Source organism: Lontra canadensis, unplaced genomic scaffold (assembly GCF_010015895.1).
Source record: "Lontra canadensis isolate GAN:19392208 unplaced genomic scaffold, GSC_riverotter_1.0 scaffold71, whole genome shotgun sequence".
NCBI lineage: Eukaryota > Metazoa > Chordata > Mammalia > Carnivora > Mustelidae > Lontra > Lontra canadensis.
This window is the reverse complement of record NW_022631065.1, coordinates 5,645,554-5,671,479: the sequence shown is the minus strand read 5'-3', so window position 1 is coordinate 5,671,479 and position 25,926 is coordinate 5,645,554. Positions and strand designations below refer to the sequence as shown.

General features: G+C 34.9%; 1 protein-coding gene and 1 long non-coding RNA gene across 4 annotated transcripts in view; one reads left to right on the top strand and one right to left on the bottom strand.

Moving 5' to 3' along the window:
- The window catches only part of CTNNA2 (catenin alpha 2), a 1,106,640-nt gene that overhangs the window by 1,060,110 nt on the left and 20,604 nt on the right, over positions 1–25,926 (top strand). For 2 of the 3 annotated variants that reach the window (XM_032880684.1, XM_032880682.1), the window contains exon 16: positions 3,489–3,623. In XM_032880684.1, the coding sequence (XP_032736575.1) occupies positions 3,489–3,623 (135 nt within the window). Of the gene's footprint in view, positions 1–3,488; positions 3,624–15,188; positions 15,333–25,926 lie in introns of all 3 variants that reach the window. The other variant, XM_032880681.1, reaches the window with a different exon arrangement.
- Positions 488–15,193, bottom strand: LOC116881130. The gene is made up of 4 exons (XR_004385351.1): positions 14,704–15,193; positions 7,436–7,565; positions 5,492–5,553; positions 488–746 (listed from the first exon to the last, which is right to left on the bottom strand). It is a non-coding gene; the product is annotated as an uncharacterized LOC116881130 (long non-coding RNA).

The window sequence follows — 25,926 nt, the reverse complement described above, 5'->3', positions numbered from 1 at the left end:
CGAAGCGGGGGTTATGCTGGCTGCCCTCATGCAGCAAGTCAAGGACACTACATAAGGAGGAAGAGAAAGAAGAACTTGAACTTTTGTTTTTTTTCATATTGATCTTCTTCTATTGATGCTCTGTATAATTCATAGTAGTTAATGCACTAGCATAAATGGGATTAATCCACATAATCAAGAGCCTCCAGATCTCATTTTCATCCAGATTTAAAAGTATCACAGATAAATGAAATTCGCAGAGTATCTTTTCAGACTGGAATCAGATACATGTGAGAGTAGTTCTATCTCACCTTGAATGTTTGAGTCGATCTCTATACTCTTCACGTTATGTGGCTTAAACTGGAACTCTAAAATCCTGTTCTAAATATGTCTAGTTGCAGTAGAGTCCCATTCCTAATATCGATACTTTAGGAGGTAAAATTTTACAGGTAACTAATTCTCATCTTATTCTTTTCATTTTTTTTAATTGGTAAAATGCTTATAATGTGTTCTCATCTTATTCTTACAAACAAGCGTGAATTTGCTTACTAGACTTCAATGCAGTGATGCTCTCTGGAGACCCTAAGAGACATAGGATTGTTCCTTCTCCATAGTGGCCCTACTCTCCTATGATTTTTGAGTTGCTTCTCCTCATTTTCTTCCTTCGTTCCTTAATATTTGGCTATTGCCATAAATACTTGCTCTCTTCAGGCTCCCAGATTCTAGAGTCCTTTGGGTCAATACCAAACTCACTCATCTTCTAAACACTGAAAAGAAAAACACATGATTAAACTATCAAGTCTACATTTATAATAAGCCAACAGATTGTCTCATTTTAATTTTTTTTTTACGTATATGATGGCTAATCCAAGGGAATGTATTTTGCTTGCTTTGAAATTTTTGAGAAACACTTAATAGTAAAGATAATTCACTAAATACCATCCTTTGACTATTCCCTATAATTTGTGTGGGTTGAAGACCAAACTATTACTAAGTTACTAATTTCAGGACACTATCAGCTGCCCGGCCTCCTGCACTTTGCAGCATACATTGAACTGCTTTATACAGAGTTCTATATGTATCCCAGAAAGTTCATGGAGACAGTGAATGTACTTGGAAATGTGCATGCATGTATGCAAACAAACAAAAATACACCAGCCAGGAAGGAATGCCACATTTTTTTGCCCAAAAATGTAGAGGGAACTTGGGAGGAGTGGAATGAGAAGAGATTGGTGGTGGTCCTGAAGAGTTTTGTGAGGAAGGACTTCTTCCCAGAAGAGAAAGTGGGTGGAGTTTGGATGGCTTTCCATAAACTCTGAGTCTCAATCACTGAAACTGTTTCTTAGTATGTTTAAGCTCCTTGAGTTTGATATTTTTTATTGTGACTTTTGTTTTTGCCGTTGCATTTTTAGACCCTTATTTCTAACTATTATGCAACTTGAATCCTGGCCCAAAACAGTTTGGCTATCTGGAAAGCACTCCACACGTGCACACAAACAAATCCCAAGATTCTAGACGTATTTTGAAATTAAATGACAAAGTATTTAAGTGCTTTTCTGTGATAACTTTTAAAATAAACAGATGAGGGTTAAATATAACCCTCTCTTTGTAGCATTCTCACTGTCATCAGCTGTGAAGCAACTTGCAATTTTTGCTAATGTTTTGTCTGAATAGGACGCTTCTTTCTCAAAATCTGCACCTATTTCCATGATACAAGAATTATTTTTCTTGGTCCATCATGCTTTTATGTGTGTTTTAAATAATAGAATAGAATGAGCATTAGCAAGGAATGGATTTGTTGCCTTTATTTTGCCTGAAAATATTTTTATGAAGATTTGAGATATGCAAGCAATATAAACTTTTTACGGACTGTTGCATTTTTAATTACTGTTCCATTGAGATAGAAGTTCCAGTCTAATTTGCTGCAAGGTATTTGTATCGAAAGCCTTGTCAGCCCTCTAGGGAGATATCATTTTAAAGTTAATTCCTTTCAGTATATGGGTCTCTGGAGTAGGATAAATATTACAGTATAAAGTACTTGTAGAAAGCTAAAAACAGTCGCTGTGGGATTCTTTCTTGATAAATGCAGTTAGTGAAAAAAGTACCATAATGGTATTATATATAAAAGAGACCCCTATGTCTTTCATTAAAGAAATGATTGTGTCACAACCACTGGCTTCACAGTCTTAATGGAACAACTGCCTTTCTTGCCTGCCTTTCTTTCTTTCTTTCTTTCTTTCTTTCTTTCTTTCTTTCTTTCTTTTCTTTTCTTTTCTTTTCTTTTCTTTTCTTTTCTTTTCTTTTCTTTCTTTCTCCTTCCTTCCTTCCTTCCTTCCTTCCTTCCTTCCTTCCTTCCTTCTTTCATTCTCTCTTTCTTTCTTTTCTCTTTTCTTTTCTTTCAGAATTGCCTTTCTTCAGCTTGAAGGAAACCTACCTGGAGTCTTTTTTTTTTTCATACTCTAATTCTAATTAAGTTACTTCGGTTTTGGCTCTAGGTTCTTATTTTTAACAGTGTTTCATCAAGGGATTTGGTGAGTATATGCTCTTTACTAGTGCCAGATTGAGCCAGAACAGCCAGGCCTACAGAATCTTGAACTGAACTTTTGATAGCAATAGAAACATATTTCAGTGGCCAAATAGCGATTGGTATTGAAGCCTCAGAAATGCTTTAGGGAGCCATGTAAATGTCTATGGAAGTGTTCAGCTAAGCTCAGTTGTATTTGATGGAGATCTACCCACTAGGTAATAAAGAAAATTCAAAATCCTGGTCCTAGTTGGCTCTGGAACAACCTCTGAAGGGTTCTGTTTTTACTTTTAGGAGTTTGTTTCAATTGGCTTCAAACTCATTCTACTTAAATCGATTGCACTAACAGTGGTCATGATCCTTCTCAGAGTCTCTTATTTAAAGAAAGTTTATAATGTTGCTAAAATTTTGATAAACATAAAGGTACAAAAAGTGAAAGAGGCTTCCTGATACTTTTCTGAGAAATCCAAAGGATTTCTTCCTGATACTTTTCTGAGAAATCCAAAGGAAACAAGCGTTTCCCCCCCCAACTAATTGAATTGAAATTCTATGCTATGCTGTGTCAGAGAGATTGCTACCTGGAGCGATTTCCTTCTGCTTCTGTTGCTTTGGTTGTCCATATTAACAAAACTACATATGGTGAATGTTGGATGGGCCACTAGGAAAAAACCTGGAGAATATCTGGTTTTCTTAACAGTTCAGAAGACAACTGGTAAAATTACTCAAAAACATGTATAAAAGTTCCCAGAAGACTTTATGGAAGATCTTCATTATTCTTTTTATATAATTATATCAAAGTAGAGCTGACCATTCTAAAATACTGGCTATGGCCTTCCTAAAATGTGCTATAAAGAAGTGAAGTTAAATGGGGGTAATTAAGGTATATGACACTAAAACCTTTTCTTCTCACAGCTTTTATATAGTGAGTATTAGAAACTGAAGAGTACTTGCTAATTGAGATCACTTTTTTTTTAATGTTTTATAGTGTCCTGATTCAGCATGTAAGCAGGATTTATTAGCCTACCTTCAACGAATTGCCTTGTATTGCCATCAGCTTAATATCTGCAGCAAGGTGAAGGCAGAAGTACAGAATCTCGGAGGAGAGCTCATTGTGTCAGGGGTAAGCCGTGCCTTGGGCTTCACAATTAAAGCTCCCACTGTTGTACTTCCAAGGCAAGCATTCTTGGCAACAGTACTGCTTAAAAACACCAAACTACAGTGATTCATAGGGAGGGTTTTTTTTTTTTTTAATAAATGTTATTACCATTATTCCAGACCTTATAATAATTCACAAAGAGCAATTTGATTTTCCAATTACCCCATGTTTATACTAGCCTTGTAAAATCTCCATTCTTCACAAGAAAACTAATTTCATAGTCTGGAAACTCATTGCCAAGCTGTGACTATTATAATTATTTGGAGCTTTTGTACATTTACTCATTGTGAGTCTACTTCCCTTTGTTAGTCTTAGTAATTTTCACTCTCTGTTCAGAAGCCAGCCTCTCTATGTGTGGATTGTGTTCACATGTTAGAGATGATGAAAACAATAGGAACTCATTCATCAGGTTCCAATGCATACTAGGTTATCAGTAACCCTTGAAAGCCAGAAAATATCCAAATTTAATACAGGTTGATGTGCTGTTGCCAAAAACTAACATAGCTGTCAAACACTAACAGTTATGTATTCTTTGCTTAATCACTCCAGTGTTTCCCTTCGTATCTGGTCCACTTTCATCAGATATTAAAAAATGAGTTTGATTAATAGAGACATTATGATTTCTTGGCAAGATTTCCAAATGTATGTGTTGAGGTTCTTCACCTTGGCTTCTCCTCCCTCAGTCCCTTTCTTTGAACATGAGGTGCCATCTGTTGTAAACTATTTGCGAATTCCAAAGTGTGGCTCTGCCACCTTTAGTTCTTTTCCCAGTAAACCATAATGCCATTTTAAGTGTGGCATCACCAGGAACATAACATGATCAACATGGTGAATGCCTTATGAGAATCAGACTAGTCATGATGCTTAATTTTTTACTGAGACATTTTCAGAAATTTAGCAGTTTGACCATTTGATAAAAATATGTTGAAAAATCATTCTTGAACCCAAAGTTTTCAGGTTCTATATTGTTTGACTTGCAGAAAACAGCTGGGAAAAGAGCTGATCTGGCTTGCATGGAGATGCCATCTAGAAAGACTGTTCCATGCAGTCTCCCCTAGAGTCCAATAAATTGGCTATTTTGTGCCTCTTCCCAAAGCATAGTCACCTCTTTGCATTTCCAAAATGATCCTGCTTCAACATTCTTCAGCAACCAAGAGCAATCTGTCTTGCAATGTGTCCTTTCTGCTGAGTTGGTAATAACCAAGATTCTCTGCCAAGAAGTGATCAAAACATTGCATATCCCTTGCTTCCTTTCTTATCTTCAGACTCAATGGTATAGTCTCCCATACCATTCGGCTTTCATGTCCATCTGTATATAGCACCTGTGGAACTGAGTGCTTTTTGTTTAGCTTGCCTTATGTGCTTTCATTTGTCACTTTCCAAATCTTATTATTTACATGGATGCGCAAAGCATCTTTGTGGATCTCAGACTCCACAACCTCATCTAAGCGATATTTGACTGGCAGAGTTGCTCTCCATTATCCTCTCAGTACCCATTGTTCATCACTGCTTCCAGAGCTTCATTTCCATTGTCTTTTCCTCATTTAGATGTAGTCCAAACCATCACTGGCTTTTATCACTTGCACTGTTGGCATTTGTAGAGGTGTTTGAGATTGAGAACACCATCAAGAAGCCTATTTCCTTCTTTGAGTCTTACCGGCAAAGTTCAAAAATCCTTGCATGGGGGAAGGCTTCTTTTAAAGGAATGTTATACAACTTTATAATAATTCTGAGTCAAATGCATTATAAAGGTTTGCTATATATTGCTCAGTTATGGACCTGCTCTTGGCCTCCTCATTTTTTCAAAGCTTGATTGCTATTTGGTGCCATACCTACATCTGTAGTCTGCTGTCTTCGCCACTTCTGCCTCCATCTTATTCTTCATCCTCCTTCACTGATGGCCAATGAAGAAAAAAAAAAAAAATCAATGTTTATTTTGCAAAATAGCCACAAATGACTACCTTCAAAGTTCTGAAAGAGTCAAGAATGTAAGACCCCATACACACAAACTTTTCAATGATTTTGCCAAGAAAATGTGCCCATGCTTTGGGCCCCATTTATTTTATGGTCTGGTGTGACAAAGTTGCTACATTTTTAAGGAAAAACTACTAGAATATAACATGCAATCAAAAAAAGAGAGAAATGTTTGAATCTTCCTTCCTTTTTTCCTATGTGTTTATGTACATGGGATTCAGGTTTGTGGTTTCTTCTCTGAAACATATGAAAGCCCCCAAGTAGGTATATATGTTAGTAGTCAGATTTTCCCCTAAAACAAGAGATTTGGATAGGCTATTCCCATTTTGTCAAGAAAAATTATTTGAATTTCAATGCTGAGAACTGTGTTTTTAGACCCTTGTGCTATCAAGATAAGCAAAATGCACATGTGCACAGTTATGTACCATGTCAGCATGTGTATGTTTTATGTAATTCTGTGTGTACAGACTGGGAAAGGCTTCTGTTTTATCTGTGTTTGGCTTGGGTGTTTGGGGGCAGGAAACTCAGTAGGTTATGGGTGGGGGAACAATGGGTCCAAAAGCTCTTGAATCATGATGGCAAGCTAGAGAAATAATTCAGTCTCGAATATATGCCTACATGTGTTCATTCACCCAACTGCTGTCTAAGAAGCACCATTAACTTTCTGGCTGGAGATACGTTTTTAAAGTTATTGGCTTACATCTTTCTCACCGGCCAAAAATGTACTGCTCTTAATAAATCTCAGAGTAGAAGATGCATTTGTGAGCCAATTCAGTTTAAGCCATTTGTATGGTTGCTAAGGGGGTCAATGGGGAAGAAAAAATTAAAACAAAACAAAACAAAAAACTAACAGTGCTAGAAATGCCAAGGAGAAAGTAGAGGAAACCAAAGTCCAGAAGATTAAACATCCATTCATTTATAAACTGGCTTTATTTGCTTTGTGTTTATTTAAACTCTTAAAACAGTTTTATATGCTTTCTGGAAAAAGAAATGTTCAAAGAAGAAAAGACAAATGAAAGAAAGGGAAGGAGGGAGAGTAAGAGAGAAGAGTCATGAAAGAAGGAAGAAAAAAAGGAAAGAGAAACTTAACCATAGCCTATTGTAAATTATTTTAGTGCAGGTAATATCCATTAAACATGGCAGTATTATATTCATCATGGCAGAAAAGTTGAGCCACTTTTTTTCAAGTATGTAAACATATTTTGAATACAAATTCATTCCAGTGCTATGATGTGGATATTACCTGTATATTTGATTGCTGTGTTTTTACTTTTTATTTGCTAGGTTGCAGAGGATTTAATGGATTCTTTTACATTTTAAAATGAAGATGCACATATGGATCTGGAGAAATAAAAAACATTCCATAACCTTTGATTATCTTAGCTACCCTCACATTTATACTTTTGCATTTTTCTGAATGAGACTGAAAACACTAATGTGGAATTTTAGAATGTAGAATGCTAAACATCAAGCATTCTGATAAATCTGAAAAATTCTACCTAAATTTTTTTTGAAGTTCAAATACATCTTTAAAACAATGAAGCCAGAATGCAAGAGCAATTAGCCCTACTTTGGACAGGAATTCAGTGTTTAGGTTAGAGATGGAAGGACACAGACTATGTTATAGTTGACTCCACATGAAAATGCTACAAATTTTAATAGATTTCATTACATATAAATGTCTTTTTCTCATACTTAACAAAATATAGGAGCAGAGTTTGAAGGCAAGTAATGTTCTTTCCTACATCCTCAGCCTGGTGAAATGGAGCCCTATGCTATTCCTAAGGGATTGAGTAACCCACCCTAAATGGGCACTTTTTTTCTTTGCCATTTAAATCTCCCCTTTCCAAATTTGAATCCCTCTCAATTGGGTTATGAAGAGAATCTTGACAAGGTGAACAAATATAATTTGTGATACTGGTAGGATTTGAACTAGTAAAGGGAAAATTGGAGAGTAAGTAGTCAGTTATAGTCTACATGGCCTGTTTCACATCATTAAAAAATTGGACTCAATTAAAATCAACATGAATATTCATGGTAATAAATGAAAGCCATTCATACAGTACTAGAAACTGATAATGGTCGAATCAGTCTTACCTGACTATGGCATATGTGCATATGCACAAAAATACACACATGCAACAAATACACATGATTTGATATTTACTCCCTTACTCCCTGAATAAGCAGCAATCAGGAACTGAACCAGTGGTTGATAACTGTGACATATCTGATCAAAGACAGTTTAGGGAAAAGAAAATATGGGCATTATTTGTACAATGCTATATGTATTATATATTTTAAAAAATATATTTATATATATTCTAGATTACATTTTTATACATTTGTATTCCATTTTAAAAACATTTTAAAAATATGATTTGAGATGAGAGTTGCATTTTATTTGAAAAATTCTGCGTTTCATCTATAAAAAATAGTGTATTTTGTAATGGGCTGAAGCAGTCATTGAAACAAGCATTGTACTTAGTTGTGTAGCCTTGTACTCTTATTTGGGGAAAGTTTTTTAAAAAATATATATTCTGTGAATCATCAGGCTTACACTCTAAAATCCATTTCTTCAAGGAGGATTAAATATTATGTCATTTTTTTTTAATTTTCAGCATAACAGTATTCCTTGTTTTTGCACCACACCCAGTGCTCCATGCAATCTGTGCCCTCTCTAATACCCACCACCTGTTTCCCCCAACCTCCCACCCCCCCGCCCCTTCAAACCCCTCAGATTGTTTTTCAGAGTCCATACTCTCTCATGGTTCACCTCCCCTTCCAGTTTCCCCCAACTCCCTTCTCCTCTCTAACTCCCCTTGTCCTCCATGCTATTTGTTATGCTCCACAAATAAGTGAAAGCCTGATGATTCACAGAACTGTACCCCTGGGGCAAATAATACATTATATGTTAAGAAAAAAAAAGAAAGAAATGGATTTTAGGTTGTTCGTCTTCATAGTTCCAGTGGTTACAATTGTCTCTAGAATGTTGTAGAAGAAAGTAATATGTTTACTAAATTGAGCAGAGTATAAAAATGACTGACAGATGATCCACTCTAACACATTTCATTCTGAATGAGGTGATAAGAAGAGTATAAAATTTATTTTAATAGATGGCAGCATGTGTATGTTTAATGATAGAAGTATAAATAAAAATATACCCAAGTCTAGAGGAAGGTGTCACTTATAACAAAGAAAATAGAGGTCATTGAGGAATCAGAAATTGACCTATGTTTTGATATGTATAAGAGATCTGTAGACACTGGAAAAAAAGAAAATTTATTTAAGGGGAAAAAATGAAGTAAGGAAAAAGTACTGAGGCATTCAAGGAATAGGCATGTGAGATAAGAATATATTTTTCCCAGTGTACTTTAAACTTAATTCTTTAGACATAGCACGTTCATAGAACAGTGATAAAAAATGATATAATGCAGGAAAATAAAACTGATAAAAAATGTTTTAAAATGGTATTGTATTCAAAACCCAGTATCTGTAAGAACTTCACCTAGAAGGAGGAAAAAAAATAAAACTTTTTTTTTTTTGCTTTATGAAAAAAAAAAATATATATATATATTCTGATTCTGTCTATTGTCAATTCTTGATTATCTCTACTGATTGGAGTAGTAGTAATGGAAATAAATCTAAATTACTAGCTATTTCAGTTTGGGGTCTGAAATGCATTTCTGTACTTCATTTAAAAAAATAAAAGGTATATATTCAGGAAATTAACAGCAGTTCCAAATAATTTTCTCCAGATTTTCCAGAGGGGAGGCTGTTAATTATTTGGGCTTAACAGACTTTTCAGAACTATGAACAGTAGGAGAGTCCAGATCTAGAGAAAGACTAAAACAAACTTCTGATTATAAATCTGGAAGAAAGGGTGTTGGAAATACTCGGTACCAGTAAGAAAATTAAACATTTATCATTGGCAGAATGGCCATAGTTCTCTGCATATACTTTACTAGTAAGATGGGTTGCTGAATAATTCAATCTTTCTCCCAAAAGCCTAACCTTCCCAATTTGTTATGGTAGTGAAACCATAACCATTTAAGTTCTGATTCCTGCATTGAGCCTTCCTTAGTTACATTTATCAGTGTACATGGTCACTGATTTTTATACAACCCAAATTATGCAAACCTTCAGGGAAAAATAACCCTGAAGTGATTTTTCAGTGCAAATTCATTCTCCCAGTGTTATAAAAGTGACATTTAACAAACTTAAGGTGTTACATATGGAAAAAAATGGGAGATGGGGATTTTTATAAGAAAAGTGAAAATCTCCTTGAGTGCCAGGCATCATAGGAAGTTTTGTGTCTAGTGTACCACACCTGTCAGGTGTCTCTCTGAATTTAAATAGTCTTGTGCAAAGGAGGATTGTATATTGCTCTGTTATAAAGAGTAGTTCTTTAGTTATATACTCGGTGATGGTGACCCTAAACTTCTCAATTCAATCTATTATTAAAAAAATGAAACTTTTACTGATGAAATTAAATCAGTTGGTCATCCAATTTGTTTTATTCATAGAAAAAATACTTTATATTCTAATGCTCTCATTTGAAAGTAAGAAGACAGACTCCTTTGTGGCAAAGCTGGAACATGAACCAAGGAAAGAACTCTTTTTACCTTAAGTGGAGACGTAGGTTGACCTAACTTGGATCTTCTCAATAGATTGATTTGATTGCATCACCTGAGCTTATAAATGGAGACATTTCTATTTTAGTTTGAAGGTGTTCATTACTGTGCATTAGAGTAGAAGTGGCTAGTGGCTTAATGAAGAATGTCTCTACCTCAGAAATGTCAGTGCCATTATTTGTCCTTCAGTCAGTGAACTTTCATTCCTTTAGGTTTTAGAAGCTATTCAAGTTTTGAAAGCCTTGAATTAAAAAGAAGGCAAATAATTCACACCTTATTCTATTAGCAATTAACATTTTAGATTTCAGTTAATATTCAGAACAATATTTCACAGCCAATGTTGAGTAATATTTTATGACAACTTGGAAATTAGACACATGGGAGGTACCTGGATGAGGGACACTAATTGTGCATATCTTTTGGTATCTGTGTAACACAGGCGAACCTATTGAAGAAGTACTGGTTTATAACATTTTCCCATGAGACATATTCTGATTTTGAGATACTGTCTGTTGGTTATAATTGATTTCATTCTAAGATGTTCTTTATTAACATATTTTAAATAATTAAAGTCTATAGTAGTGTCTTAGGAAATGTCTCCTCATTTTTAACTAGTTTTGTATATGTGAGAATAAATCCAGATAACACCTTTTCCCTTAAATTGAACCAAATAATTATGGGAAGCCACAGTATTGGATAGAATACCTTTATTTAGAAACAGTATCTATAATTTAGCTTATGCTTTCTGGTATTCCTGTGTACACTTGGATTTGTTGGCTCTAGTCAAGAAATACATTACTTTGAATTGGTTACCTAAATCCATTGTGATTTTTTTTTTCTTGTTCCTACTTGGATATACCTCAAGAATTCCTGGATTGAAGGCAGTTGGAAGAAAAAGAAGCTAAAATGTGAACAGTTGATATAAAAAATATATAAAAAAGAGAAGATGAATATTAAGACCTGATACTAAATATTATCTGGGGAATCTCATTACTGATTTTGTACAATTTTCCATTACCTCAGATGACTCAAAATAAAAGAAATTAAGAGACTCCATAGCAAAACTGAGATAGGATTTTACATTTGGTGCTAGATTTGATAAAATTTTGACAATCCTATTTTTCTAGAAAAAGATTATCATATCCATATGATGTTCCTAATTTCCAATGACAAACCAGCAATCAGGGCTTCAAAGAGCTATACTTCCTGTTCACATAAAGATATTTCCTGATTCATTGAACAGCACTTCTAGGGTGTTCCAACTACTTAAAAGTCATAGTGCTAAATATTGTTTGGGTGAAGGTATTCAAAGTCCTTTATCTCTAATAGCAAATAATTTCCATGAAGAGAATAAATTTTTCTGTTTTTTTTTGTGCCTCTGTTAGATTGTGTAGTCCATTGGGTTTTCTTTTTTCTATTTAGTTTTTCATCTTTCTGTTTAGCATTCTCAGCAAGAATAGCAGGGTGTCTGTTGATAGCTATCTCTGTGTATTCCCTGTTCTTGGTTTACTATATTCTAGAAATAAAAGTGTTTAATTTACTATCTTCTTATTCTGCTCCTGCAGATTATTTTTGTCAAATGCTTTCTCCAGCTTAATTAAATGATTTATAAAATATGGTTTTTATCACAGCCCTTAGGAGAGAAATATATGCCATGTATCTTACAAATAGGAAAGACTTCTGGATGGGTAGTGTGTAGTTTTCTTAGTTCAAATTTCTTTTACTGATTCAGAACATATTGTCTTACTCTATCTTGAACAGTCATTTTCTTTGTGGGCAATAAATATATTTCAAATATTTCATCCTATTCCAATTTTCTTGAAAGCAAGCTTACTTAATTTAGACTTTAATCTTTTCTTTCATCATCAATACTACATCTTATCTTACTGCTTTTCTCTGAATACTTTCATCTGTGTAGATGCCTGGCTGATAATGAACTTGACTGGAACTCTGGCTAGATCTTTTGTCAAATCTGCACAATCTGTATCTTGACCGCTTTCATCCATTTCCTCCTGCAAATCTATTTCTCAACTTAGAGAAGTTCCTGGAGAAGTTCCAGTCAACATCATCTTATAAGAACCCATACTCTTTTAAGTTCAAGGTTTTGTATGTGAGACACTCTCATAAAACAAACTCAAAATAGAATCTTTTACCTAGGAACTCCCAGTTCAAATCTGTTGCTATCAAAATTATTTGGATTCTGTCTTGCTGAGATAGTTCTCTTCAATAACAACATTTTGGTCAGATTGCATGCCAACTGCCTGTTCATGTCTTCCACAATTAATTACTTTATTAATGTACCTCCAGATTATTCTTTCGGAATGTACGAATTATTCCACCTGACTTTTCTTTATCTTTTGTACGGTCAAATAGAAACAATTTTTCAACAAACAACATTTTGAAACCAATCCTACATTTCTGATCAGAATAAAGTTATAACCATGACTTCAATAATGGTCTCTTGACCGAAATCTTATAATCACTTCACTTCATACTTTGTCTTGAAAGGCTAACTCATCCATTTATGTGCTATCATAGAAAGTATGCATCAGCTCCATAATTCTAATGACACGTAGTTTTCATAAAAATGTCAAGAGGCTAGATCCTAAAGAAGAGAAATTATCTGGTCCTGGCATTGCATTCTGTGTCAGAGATATTTTTTTCAACTAATATAACTAAAGACATTATTGAAACCAATCATACTAAATTCACCTAAAAAGTCAGCACAGTTCACCACTCTGCATCCTTTTGATGCAGCCTAGTTTTGCATTGGGTTCCTGAAGTCATGCTCCATTTCCAAATAAGCAGTAGATAATAAGAAATATCTATATAGTATAAATCAGTTTTATTTCAATATTTAAAAAATGTTTACCTCCATTTTTATTTTGATATCTTAACATTGGCAGATGTGTACCTTCTTTGTTGGATAGTAAAAATTTTTAAGGTGTTTATTGAGCAATTGCCATCAGTAATCTTAAAGTAATGACCTTTAAATTTTGTATGAAAGGTGAGATGACAGAAATTAGTTTCTAATATGTAAGAATAGTTTTTGAAACTGAGAAATAATGGTAAATGAATGGCATATTTCCTATAATGAGAAAGTCAGGAAATGCCCAATTTCTAAAACAAATGGGATCAACTATAAAGCATAAAAAAGCAAAGATAAGCCAACTGGTCAATGATCCAATAAGTAAAAATAAGAAAAAAAATAAGGCTTCATAGGGCTATTAATTGTGAAAATTCACAGAAAAAAGCTGTTGAATCCAGAATTTGAATTTAGATTTAGAATTACTGAAATTAATACAGAGTGTGAAATATGCAGAGTATTCCTAATAAGTACTGAAAACATCAAGTATAAGAAAAATTCCATTTTTTCTTCATAAATTTGATATTTTTTACTTCTCTATTGTCTTTAATTCTCTAAAGACATTCTTTAAATGTCTCTAACATTTATTTTGAAGTAAAAGATGGTAGAAATAATGCTAAATCCGTTATCAGTTTGACTTTAGTAGCATCTGTGTTTCAGAATGCTCCCTAACCTGCCTATTTTGCTTAATTTTTATATTGTGATTATTTAATACACTTACATAGTTAGTGAGCTAAGAATGGCAGGACTAAAAATAGAATTATATTTGCTTCAAAAAAAATTAAAGAATATTGTTTATCTGCATATAGAAACAAACTTTCTTTGGGCTTTACCCATTTATGATGCCATGAATTGTAAGCTCTTACTTTTACTAAAATATTTTCTGTGGAAAGAGTAGGTCTCACTTTTCATATATCCCACCAGACAGATAAAAATTTGGCTTCCATGTGGATGGTTTCAGGACCTACCTGCTCTTTAATATAACTCTTTTTTGTTTGGTCATACTACTCCCTTGACAACTTTTGAGTAGTTCATAGTTTTTAACTTCTAAACCTCCATTTTAAAAAAAGATCTTAGTGTTCTCTGTATTATTTTCCCATCTTGCCTGAGATCAGTTTCTCCCTCCCCCAAAATGGATTCAGAGGTTAAATAAAGCTATATGACTATAGCTTTCCTGCATGTGACACAATGTTTGATCCGTTAGCATCACTGGGTCACCTAAATTTGACCTCTGACAGTGGCTGTGTAGGGACCCTATGGTATGGAAATCTTCCCATTTAATTTTACTCCAGTTTTGAAGGTGGGCTCTTATAACCCCATTTAGATATATTTTATATTCAGTACATACAAAAAAACCTGGTCAAGATTGACAGTAATACTTTATGCTGAAGATAACATTTTAAGAAGTAGAAATAGGCATTGGTTATTGGCTTATCTTTTGAAATGTGCCTGTCACACAGCCCCTCCTTGGGTACAAAAAGGAAGAGTAAAAAGAGTGGCAGTTGTAGCAACAATGAATGCATTAGTTCTTCAGTGATTCCAATAAAAGAGGTAAGTATCCTTTTAGTACCATGTACTGGCTGGAGATGCAGAGGCCAAGGGCTTGATGAAGGTCACACAGCAGGGCAATGGAACTTCAAGAAAGACATCTTGAGATTCCCCACATACTGTTCCAGGCTTTAAAAGCTGCAGCCCTTGCTTTCTGTCTTGGTGATCTTCAATGCTTTAAATGGGAGTTTCATCCCCTTTAAATGCCACTATGATTGTCCCTGGCAATGCCTGACAAGGCAGGGTGCTTCTTCATTCTCCTTCTCCCAGATGGTCCATTTATCGGTTCAAGAGAGCCACTGAGGAATTCATATGGCTGGGCTGCTTAATATCATGGATGCCCACCCATATCTCTTTTAGCACCTAATTCCTTCATATGCGTCTTTCTCCCAATAACCCACTCCCTCTTCCACTTCCCTAATCCCTTCCCATTAGGGTACGTTTTTTTTTTTTTCTTTCTCTTGCTCTCTCTCTCACTCACTCTTTTCTGTATCTCTCGGAAATCAGACAGGAGTTCAGAGCACTTTCACTACCTTTTATGAGGTAGATTGTGATGTCATAGATGGGGGCAGGGCTAGTCAACTTTCTACCCACCTCCCAACCTGTGCTGAGGGAGCTCCGATCGGGAGTGGAAGCAGTGATTCCTCCATGGTGAGTAACTTTGCTTTCTAATGTAATCTTTCTCATTGTAAGCATTAATTTTGAAAACAGGTGGATGGGGATTGAAAGAAGTAAAGATGTGACCACATAAGTCTTCTTTTACTGTTAACCAACTTTGGGTAAAGGATCTACTTATTTATTCTTTGTATGATTTGAGAATTCCACAGCAGATATATTCTTCAAGCATGATCGAAACTTGAGATGTAGAAATGGTATTTCATTCCTTTATTTCTTAGTCTTTCTTCCCATTGGGACTGAAAGTCATTGCATATGTGGAATGAATCCATTCTGTAGTCCTTTGGTGAGCTTCTTTAAGGAGGGCTAGTGAGGAGATGTTCTTCTTTATTTGAAAGATAACAGGGTCACACAATATCCTTTATTGACGTTAGCCCAGAGAATCAGTCTGTTCTTTTAAAATTGTGGGGGTAAAATTGTGAAGAAACTGATACATAAAGAATTAATAAACTTGGTTTTGATATAAACAAATGAAAATATTCAAATGAAGAAAAAATATTTAAAACAAAAGAGTTACCACTCTTGCAAGATTAAGGGTACAGCCATTTCAAGGTGTCACAACCAAATTTACTAACTTTTTTGTTGATGCTGTATGTCATAACACTGATGCTGTTTTGTAAGATTTCTTTGTGGGTAAGAGCTGTGAAATGTCACTGTTCTTTGTTTCCTTTGGGTTTCTATAATACTGATTAATTCTTTTGTATGCCTTAGTATTTGGAAGGAAAAAATCAACTGGAATGAGCATTTTTCCTCTACTTTACCTGTTCTCTCCAGGGTACCTATTAAAACTGTCAAGATGTCAGCTTTTATATAAAAGGGCAAAGGAAGTTCATGAAGGTGGTTAAATCTTTAAAGGATGTTGAAGTATCAGGGTGGGTGTTTTTTAAAAGGGTTTGACCATCAAAATGTGAGGCCCTGTTAGTTTTCATGAGGTAGGATAAAAGCTCCTTGGTGTGGATCATAGGTGTTAGGAAATATGTTAAGAAGATATTATTCATTTTCTTCAAAGTGTACATCCCTAGTTAACTATGTGTGGATACTGGTGTTGGAAAATCAGAGACAGTTTAAAAGGAAGAGTCCTTTCTCATCATTAGCTTTTTTGTTACATGTAGAAATCTCTGTCCCCCTGCCCCGCCAAGTTATGCATTCTTAGAATTCAAAATCACTAGAGCTAATCCTGTTCTTTTCATTACCTGGGGTGGAATGGCATGGCAAGTTCTGAAGTGATTTTCCCACCTACAGTTTCTAACTTAAAGAAGTGACTGTAATGGTAGAGATTTCAGGTACAATAATGAAAAATAGAGCCATAACTGGCCAATAGGAAAACTTAGGTGGTAATCACATATAGTCAACTTTATATTGCAATATGGGTAACAATGCCAAAGTCTTATATATTGGATGATCTCTCTGAAGTCTTTGGCCTACCTTCATTATAAATGCTAACACCCTCAAACCCAGGCAGAAGAGACCTTCAGTGCCAGAAAAATCTAATGTCTAACTATAGCTCAAGTTTTCAATGTCTTTTATCAACCCCTCATACAGCTGCCAGGTAAGAAATGCTCATATTTTACAAACCCTTCGAATACAATCATCTTTAACTTCGTTAGTTAAGAACAGTTGTGTTGTGCACTTGTGCAAATTCAGAGAGTCTATCATGGAATGCATTGTGCATGCACTTGTTTATCTTCATGTGCATGTTTCATTTATAGTTGTGTTCATTATTTTTTAATTCATTTGTATGTATTAAAATTCTATTTAAAAATTCTATATATTGTCCTGTAAATAAAACAATGAAGTATAACAAATTTGAATTAATTTGAGGTTTCAACACTGGTAATAGTAGTTCCATTTCTGTTACTGACTAGGTAACTGAAAGAAAATTACTTTGATCTCTTGGGACTCAGTGTTCTCCTTGTAAAATGCTGATTAATGATCTACAAGATATATCCTAAAGTAACTTGCTTTAAAATTGTATGATTTTATAATATATTTTTAAGAAATTGCTTATGGGAAAAATACTGAATAGCTGATGAGACTTTGTTTTTGTATGAGACATAGCATTCTATAGTCCAGGAAGAAAATTTCAGTCCAAAGTAGGTTTTAGGATGTACCCTGTATTTGATGTAGTTTATTATTTGGTTAACAAGTGGGCTCTGTTCATTTAAATGGACAATATCAAATGTCTGATAGTTAGCTATGTGTTGATTTGGAAGATTGATTTGTTTTTTTGACTCCATAGGTTTTTTGTTCTGATATTTTGAGATAAAAACAATCCTTAACTATTAGGTAATGAATGGATCTAGATATCACTGGCAAATTAAAAACTTCTTATGCAGTACTGTAGGAATCCTTTTGTAGTGTTGGTAAGAGTTGATGAGTAGGGAATTGGTGGGTATTTAAAATGTGTGTTATGGTGGATAGAACACATATAGGGCCTGGCTCCTCCTCTTGAGGAATATGCAACCTTTTGGGGTGTGGAGACACGTGCCAAGTGTCAACTTAGAGGTGGAGACAGTACATTTCTAAGAACTAAGATATGTCCCTCTGGTTGGGTAGACTGATTGCACTGGGAAGGCTTTTTGAGAATCAGATCTTCAGCTCACTTGGAACACAGTGGTTTAGATTTGTGTTATTGCACACAAGGAGGGCAGGGAAGCATTTCAGGTCATCAAGACCATGGAATTATAAATCTTGCAGAGGAGTCCTGTATTTAGATATGCCATGTATCAAAACCATGAATCAAAATATTTGCATATAGTCCAGCCCCATACCTTTCCTGAGCCCTTCCATATTAGCTGAATTTATAATATATGATATAACTGTTTAGAAGAGTTGAGGAAGCTACAAGTGAGTGAAGTACAAAGATTATTTATTAAGATATAATCAGGCAGCCATTTTCTCTTATGCAAAATGTCATATCATCACTTGTAGCCACAATAGCAGAAGAGAAGTAAATAAAAGGGAAGGAATTAGGGACAGGAGACTCTAGCTCTGAGACATTCTGATTTTCTGACAAAAGTGGAAAGGGACTGTGTTACCATTGACACATTTAGAAATATTGATGGCCATGAAGACCTGCCTATAAACAAGAGAATCCATGTAAGCAGGACAATTTTCCAAAGCAAATGGAACATTCTCTGTACGGAGCAGAAACTATGACCGACTTTGCTCTCAAACAGCCAGTGTTGAGAAGGCTTAAACACTAAAACCACACATGATTATGTAAGTCTCTTTCCCCAGTGCACTTGGAAAGAGAATACTCATTTGGGCATGATTTGCTCACATTTGACAATAAAGCACGCTTATGTTTGAAAGCTTCTCTGGTGCTGTAGACTCATAAATGGTTTGCAGTGTATACTTTGCTTCACTCAGAGAGCACTATTTGTTGTATTTCTTGCTACCCAAATTCCTTCTAAGTTATTACTTAGGCTTCTCTAATAGACTGAAATTCCATGAGTGGAATTGCTTTTTCCCCTATCCCAGCTTCTAAAGATTTAGTTTACATTATCCAGTAAAATGTTTCTTAATTTCCTATCATGACATAAAAATTAATTTGTAGAATACACCATGCCAGGAAATCACTTTCAAAACCAAAACTTGTATATATGGAGATGATGAAATAACATGCTCAGTCTATGTTCTCTTAGAAATAATTTTTTCCAAAAAAGTTCAAGTAGAACTTAGAAAAAATCTTGTCAAACAGTATAAATTATTAAAGGAGGTTAGAGATATTAGATTTATGTTTGTCTCAAAAGAACAGTGAAAAATGCTGGCAACTGTTCCCCCTGCCCCCTTAAATATCTCTAGAGGTGATTCTACTATTAGGTTATAATTCAAAATCTGTTTATTGGGCTAATAATATGTGATGTTCACTGTCTGTGAATGGACGAATTAGCATGGAAAACAGACCCATAATCAGTAACTATAACGGTAATGATAGGTTTCAATAATCACTGTAACAAATATATATATATATATATATATATATATATATATATATATATATATATGTATATATATGGTGATGTGGGCATTCCTGAAGAGAAGGAGGAAGAGGAAACTTCATAAAAGGGGTAATATTTTTCTTAACCTTGATGGATAAATAGATGAGAGTTTTCCAGGTAGAATAGGAGAGAAACAATGCCCATAGTTGTGAGGTATGGATGTATTCTGTGCTGATTGGACCTGAAAATATCAGAGATGGGTGGAAAGATGGAGAAAAGTAGAAAGTGGAGTTAGACAAGTAAAAAGTGGGGTCTGGAGAGAAAAGAAATTTTCCTGACCCATTCTGATTTTAATGAGTGTTTCCCAAAATGATCAAATGATCATCTTCATGCCAAAAACATCAAGTGGTGGGAGGAGACTGCTAAAATGCAGAACCATGGCTAAGATGCAGACCTGTTAAGTCAGGATTGCAGGGAGTACATTCTTTGAATCTGAAAGTCCCCCTTCCTACCCGCAGGTTTTAAAATCTACAAGGCAAAATCTGACTCATTATGTTTGTGTGTTCTTGGAAAAAGTTCCAGAAAAATAAAAAAGGAATTAAAATATTAAGAATAAAAGACTTGGGAAAAATAGGATTTAAAGGTAATTTAAGAATGTTCTTTAGAAAGTTGACTTAAATTTTGACTAAGCATAAAAACCTTTATAAGAAAGGTAATTATTAAGTGTAAAGAATTGCCAAGTGGTGCTCTTACATCTCCTTAAAGGAAAAGTATGAGACTATAAACATTTAAGGGACCATCTTGAGTCCATCATTTTTATGCTCCAATATAAGAAGTTAATGAAGTTCAGGATTAAGTTGTTTTACAACAGTCCAGAGCAGTATTTATTTTTGGTGGTATTTTTGGTAGAACTATTTGACTACTTTTACATTTTAATTAGGGGAATTTCTTGAAAGAGAAATGTATAAATTAGCATTACCATCATGACTGGAAAAATCAAACATTCATGCCAATATAGAATCTAATCTATATGGTCTATGATGAATTATCTAACTCTGTCTAAATCAACAACCATTTGGAAGTGATTTTTTTTTTCCTCTGTATTTTTCTTCATGGACCTGATTATTATCTTCTCCCCATCAGTCTATGTAAATGTTACACATGTGTTCAAAGATGCAAGAAGAGAAAGGCACTAGAGAGGTACTTTACATTTGACTAAGACATGAGAATCTTATATCAGAACCCTGATCTGGAAGAAGGAGGCCCTCAGATCACAGTAAGAAAATTCCATTCTGGATTCAATCCCCTGTTTTACACACAATTATCCTGTTTCAGATTGCCAGAATCAGTAGTATTTGTTTTTTGAGAACTTTCTTTAGAAGTCAAGAAGTGATAGCAAACCTTGCTTTCTTCTCCATACTCAACTCTGTACAGATAATTGCAGTAATTACTGTGGCAGAGATGGTGATCTTGTCATATACTAGAAGCAGTTGACTGGTAGAATGCCTGTGCCTGCCATTAATTGAGCAAATTGATTTTGGCATGGTGACCTGAAGATCTTTTTTTAAAAAAATATTCTTAGATATTTTTTTTTACTGAGGATGTGTAGCTCTGTTACTGGCTGTATCACACAATCCCAAGCAATAAGTATCACACAATCCCAAGCAATGTATTCTAATAAGTTAGAGTACATTGTGTTCTCTTAAGGTAGATGTTAATAAGCAATGTATTGTTGTTAGATATGAATTTGAAAACTGACTCTTTTACAATTCGGGTGATATTGGGTAATGTTCCTAATCTCTGAGCTTTTGTTTTTGCTTTATAAATTAGGATAGCAATACATTTAGAGGGACAATAGGACAATTGCATGTAGTAAATAACATTATTATACTAGCTAAGGTACAGTGGGGGCTCAGTATGTTCCAGGCACTGTGCTAAGTATTTTAAATGCAGTATGCAATGTTTTTAACAGTTATCCCTTGGAGGAAACTGTCATCCCCATTAAAAATATTAGGAAAATGAAATTCAAGGAATTGAAGTAGCTTCCTGGAGGTCACAAAGTTAGGGATTGACAGACAGTAGTGCTTTCCAAGAAGCCTCCCTTGACGTTCTATCACAGCATGATGTGTTTTTTCTGTCATTCTGAGTAGAATACTCCAGAGTAAAAACTTACCCAATTATATGTCTCCCAACTACTCTGTGAGTTCCATAAAGGTAGGGAATATGTTGAATTTTCCCTGTTTCCTTGCATAACAAGTACATAATGTGTGCTTTATACATCAGCTTCCTAATTTTTTCCCTAGTTTTCTTAATTCTTTTGTAACTTACTTTGTTAAATTTTCCATGTTTTTTAAGATTATGGTTTAGAAATATAAAAAAATACTTCCAAAATAGCTGAATTAATCAACTTAATAATTTATTTTAAAAAAGGAGTTGGAAAGTAAGGGCCATAGTGGCAGAGTTCATTTGCTTTCCCACATGAAGTTTATGGTACAGAAAAATGTTAATTATATCTAGATGTGAAATATTGCATTTTAATTAACTATCTTAAATCATTAGTGGCCAATAACAGTATTAACAATTTGTACAGTCTTTCACATGTTTTAATCAGATATAGATTCAGCTTCATTTGATAAAACCTCTAAATGGAGAGTTACTTTTCTGTCATATAGACTATGTAGTTCAGGGCCAATATAGTGAATTCAGAATCATCAGGAACCCAGACTCCTTCTGATTTATGGTCTGTTCTACTTAGTGTTGAGGCTCCTACTCTCAAGTTCTCAAGTCACTCCAAGGTGACTGCTCATGCTCTTTCCATTTTCCATACAGGAAGAAGAAAAGAAGTGTGAGGGCAAAATGGTGAGCTTTCTAGCTGTGTTAGCACCCTTTAAGGGGATTTCCCAGGACTATCTGTCCCCCTACTCCAACAGCTTCTGTATACATCATACGAGGAACCTGAAAATACGGGAGAGTCAGGCAGAGAGTAGTAGTTCTTGTCCATGTATACCGTCTGTTAAATGGAACACAAATAGAATTCTGATTTCCACTAGTTGCTTTGTGATCTTGGGCAAGTTGCTTGACTTCACTGAGCCCCATTTTCCTTAGCTGCAAAATGAGAATGATATTAGTATCTACTTAAGTGTGTTGTTAGGATTAAATGTGTTGATGTCACGCACTTAGCTCAGTCTACAGAATGGAGAAGTACTAAATAAATGAGTAGCTAATTTTATTTTTCCTTATCTTGTCTCTCCCAAAAGATGATATATTTTTTTGATAAATTAGGTGCTACTTCTTTTCTTCCATCATCTTTACTCCAATTAAACCACTGGATGTATAGTAGTGAATAACCAACCAAGGTCTATACCTTCGTAGAGATTCCATTAGTTTGTCATTGGGAGTCTTGGAGGAATCACTCACAGAGAGGTCATAATTGACAATAGAGAAGGGAATGACTTCAATAGAAAAATGAAGTAGTGATTCTGACATTATAATCTATGGAAGAATCACATGGGAAACAAATAAAAATTTGCTGAGAATTCTGGGTTCTGCCTTTACAGTTCTGATATCACATCTGAGATCAGGAATATGTAATTCTATGCCTAAATATTTCTGATGCAGAGGACTCATGGATCACACTTTGAAAAATACTGGTCTAGGAAATTGAGGGAAGAGAGCCTTATGAGCTGTGATGAAACCCTTCCAGTACTTGACGTCAGTTTGGACCCTTTCCTAGAAAATCCTTTTGGCTTGCTGCAGTAGGCTATTTTAGTCTAGCCTCGCCTGGATAATTACCAGTTGTGGGGACCTGGTTGCAGTTGTCCATTGCAGGATATTTAGCAATGTCTCTGGCATCTCCTCTATAGATGCCTGTAGCAACTTTCCTTCTCCAGTAGTGATAGTCCATTGTCTCCAGACCTTGCCAAATGCCAAATGTATCCTGGGGTACAGGGACAAAGTTGCCCCTGGATAAGAACTATAGATCTGGTTGATCTTGACCTTTCACCTAGAATGTACATACTATTTGAAATGGAGTCTTTTGTTTCTTCCTTCTGGAAGGATGGAAGATGATCCATAAAATGGTCCGGCCTCATCTGCCAAATGCCCATTCCCAGCATGGCAATAGGGTATGGATATGCACTTTCCTAGAGGCTAGACTCTTCTAGCCTCTAGGAAAGTCCTCTTCTGGCCATAACTTTCATACACCTTTTAAAGGTCTCCATCCACCTCTCTCATTGTTTACCCCAAATCTGCTTTAGAGATGCAGGCATTTCTACTATCAAAGGCAATTAGGGACTTTGATGAGAATGTTGCTCAAAAGAAAGTTTTAAACAAGGTAAAATTTCTTCAGTTTCTTGCTTTTTATAAGCAAGAGTCTTGAGGTTAAAATAATTCAGTTTTTATAGTACCTTTTTTTAACAAATATTTTTCACATATCATTATATACTTAGCCATTCTTTGCATATTTTTAAATCTTTATATGGTAACAAGCACATTTTTTAAAAAATATGAAAAAAAGTAGAGCAATGGTTTACATTTTTTCCTTAACAAAATAATATTAAGATGTGCATCAGGTCCATGGTCTCCTTGAAAGTCAAATGACTTATGCAGGTGTTTCTGAAATAATATTTATAATGAGTAAGCCTGGCAATGCTGAAATTAGTGGGTGAGCCCTTGAAACCAATCAAGTTGTAGATAGAAACCGATTATGTTTCATAGCTTAGCATTAATTTCTTTAAAAGAAGTTTGGAGAGCTCTAACAGGTGGTGACTCCAGATATAACAGAGATCACTCTTTCTTTCAAAGATGTAGCTGTAGTGCATTTGGAGAATTTTCTTTGGCATTTTTTAGTATATCAGGTAAAGAAATAATGAGGAGGCCTTTACATCTTATAATAAATATGGAGGTGATTTAACTTTGTCAAAGGCTAGATTCACAGGGACTCTAAGATACGGATTGTGCCTTGAGGAAGCTTTCATCTCAATATTAAGTATGATTTTTAGTAGGGGCAAGATACTGTATCAGACTCTCTCTAACCCTTTAATGTTTATCTTTGTTCACTGGTTAAAAGTTGTCATTTTCATGAAAGTTTGTGAAGTCCTTTTTTTTTTTTTCAAAGAAGTTTTCCAATTTCATAGATTTGATGCTCTCTTTCAAAGGAACTGCTAGTATTTTTCTATGATTTTTGGCAATACTGTTATGCATTTCCCATCTTTTGAGGATTCTTTGCCCTTTAATCTGTGGTTTTGAAAGTTTCTTGCATAGTTCAACCTCTTTTGCAAGGAAACATACAATATGTTGTCCATCCATAGAGGTTCTTTGTTAACTAAATAAATCATATTTCCACTTTTAGATTGAAGGGAACCCTCTGGTGCTTTTGCTGCATTTTTTCCTAAAGTACAGTCACTCCAGGAGAAACTGATGATATTCCTAACCAGGCCAAGCCCTGGCAGGCATATGTGGCTTCTCAGGGGAACTACCTTAAATGGCCTTTATTCTTATTTTATTCAAAAGGAGTTGGAGCTACAGTATATTTCTAAATACACTGGAGACAGAAGTCATGCAGTTGTATTTCTGGTAATTATCCTATTAGCTAGGTATGTAAGCCTCAGTTCCCTCATCTATTGGATAATGAGAATAAAGTAATATAGTGTGTAAGGATTAAGTGGTATAACATATAGGAAAGATCTAATTGGTTGGAATGCTCAGTATGTATTGAGTCTGGAAAATATCCAGAGTATATTAGCCCATGGCCAATTTAAGAGGCTGCCTGAACTAAGAATCCATCATTCAACTGTCTAAACACTGGGATACATGTACCAAATGCCAATATGGTTTAGGTAGTGGTAGCTGCTGTGAGGACATAACCAGTAAAGGGCCAGGAAGTACTTGTTTATATATATCCAGAAGTCTAGCTCTGGAGATAAGACTTTCACACATATACAAAGCTTTTGAAGACAAAGTAGCAAATAAGTAATATGTGATACTAACAACGAGTGTAACCAAAATTGAGCTGAAACCACTAAGGATAGCTGCATGAAGGAGTTAGCTGTTTCTATTGCAAGAATGGTTTACCTTTTTTTTTTTTTTAAATCTATATCTCTTTTTGGATTGCATCCCACAGCCAGTTTTGGGATCCCAAACAGAAGGTTCCTATGTTATATTTCTTTTCCCCATAAATGGGAAAAGTGGGATTTTAACTAGACTGCCCCAGACATGCTTTATCCCTAGGAATGTCCACTGTCAGGTGGAAGAAGAAAGCTTCCCTCCTTTTGGATGTACCTTGTTCTTATCTCACTTGGGCTGATGGTACTCTCACACTACCTGGGCATTTATTCGAATAACTGTATCTGTGCAGAGTTTCTTAGGCCTAAGTTACCCAGGTGGGCCAATAAATTACGATAAATACACTAAAAGGATTCCAAAAAGGTATCACCTTATTAATACTACTTTATAGTGACATTTTTAAAATTTAAAGAAGTGTCTCAAGTTTACTTTCTCACTTGGGCCTCAATGACTTGTGAAAGTGTATTGGTATTATTAACCCCACTTTTTGGCTGAAGAAATAGGAACTCAGAGAGGTTACTATAGTGTCCCAAACTTTCACAGTCAGTGGTTGGCACAGGCAA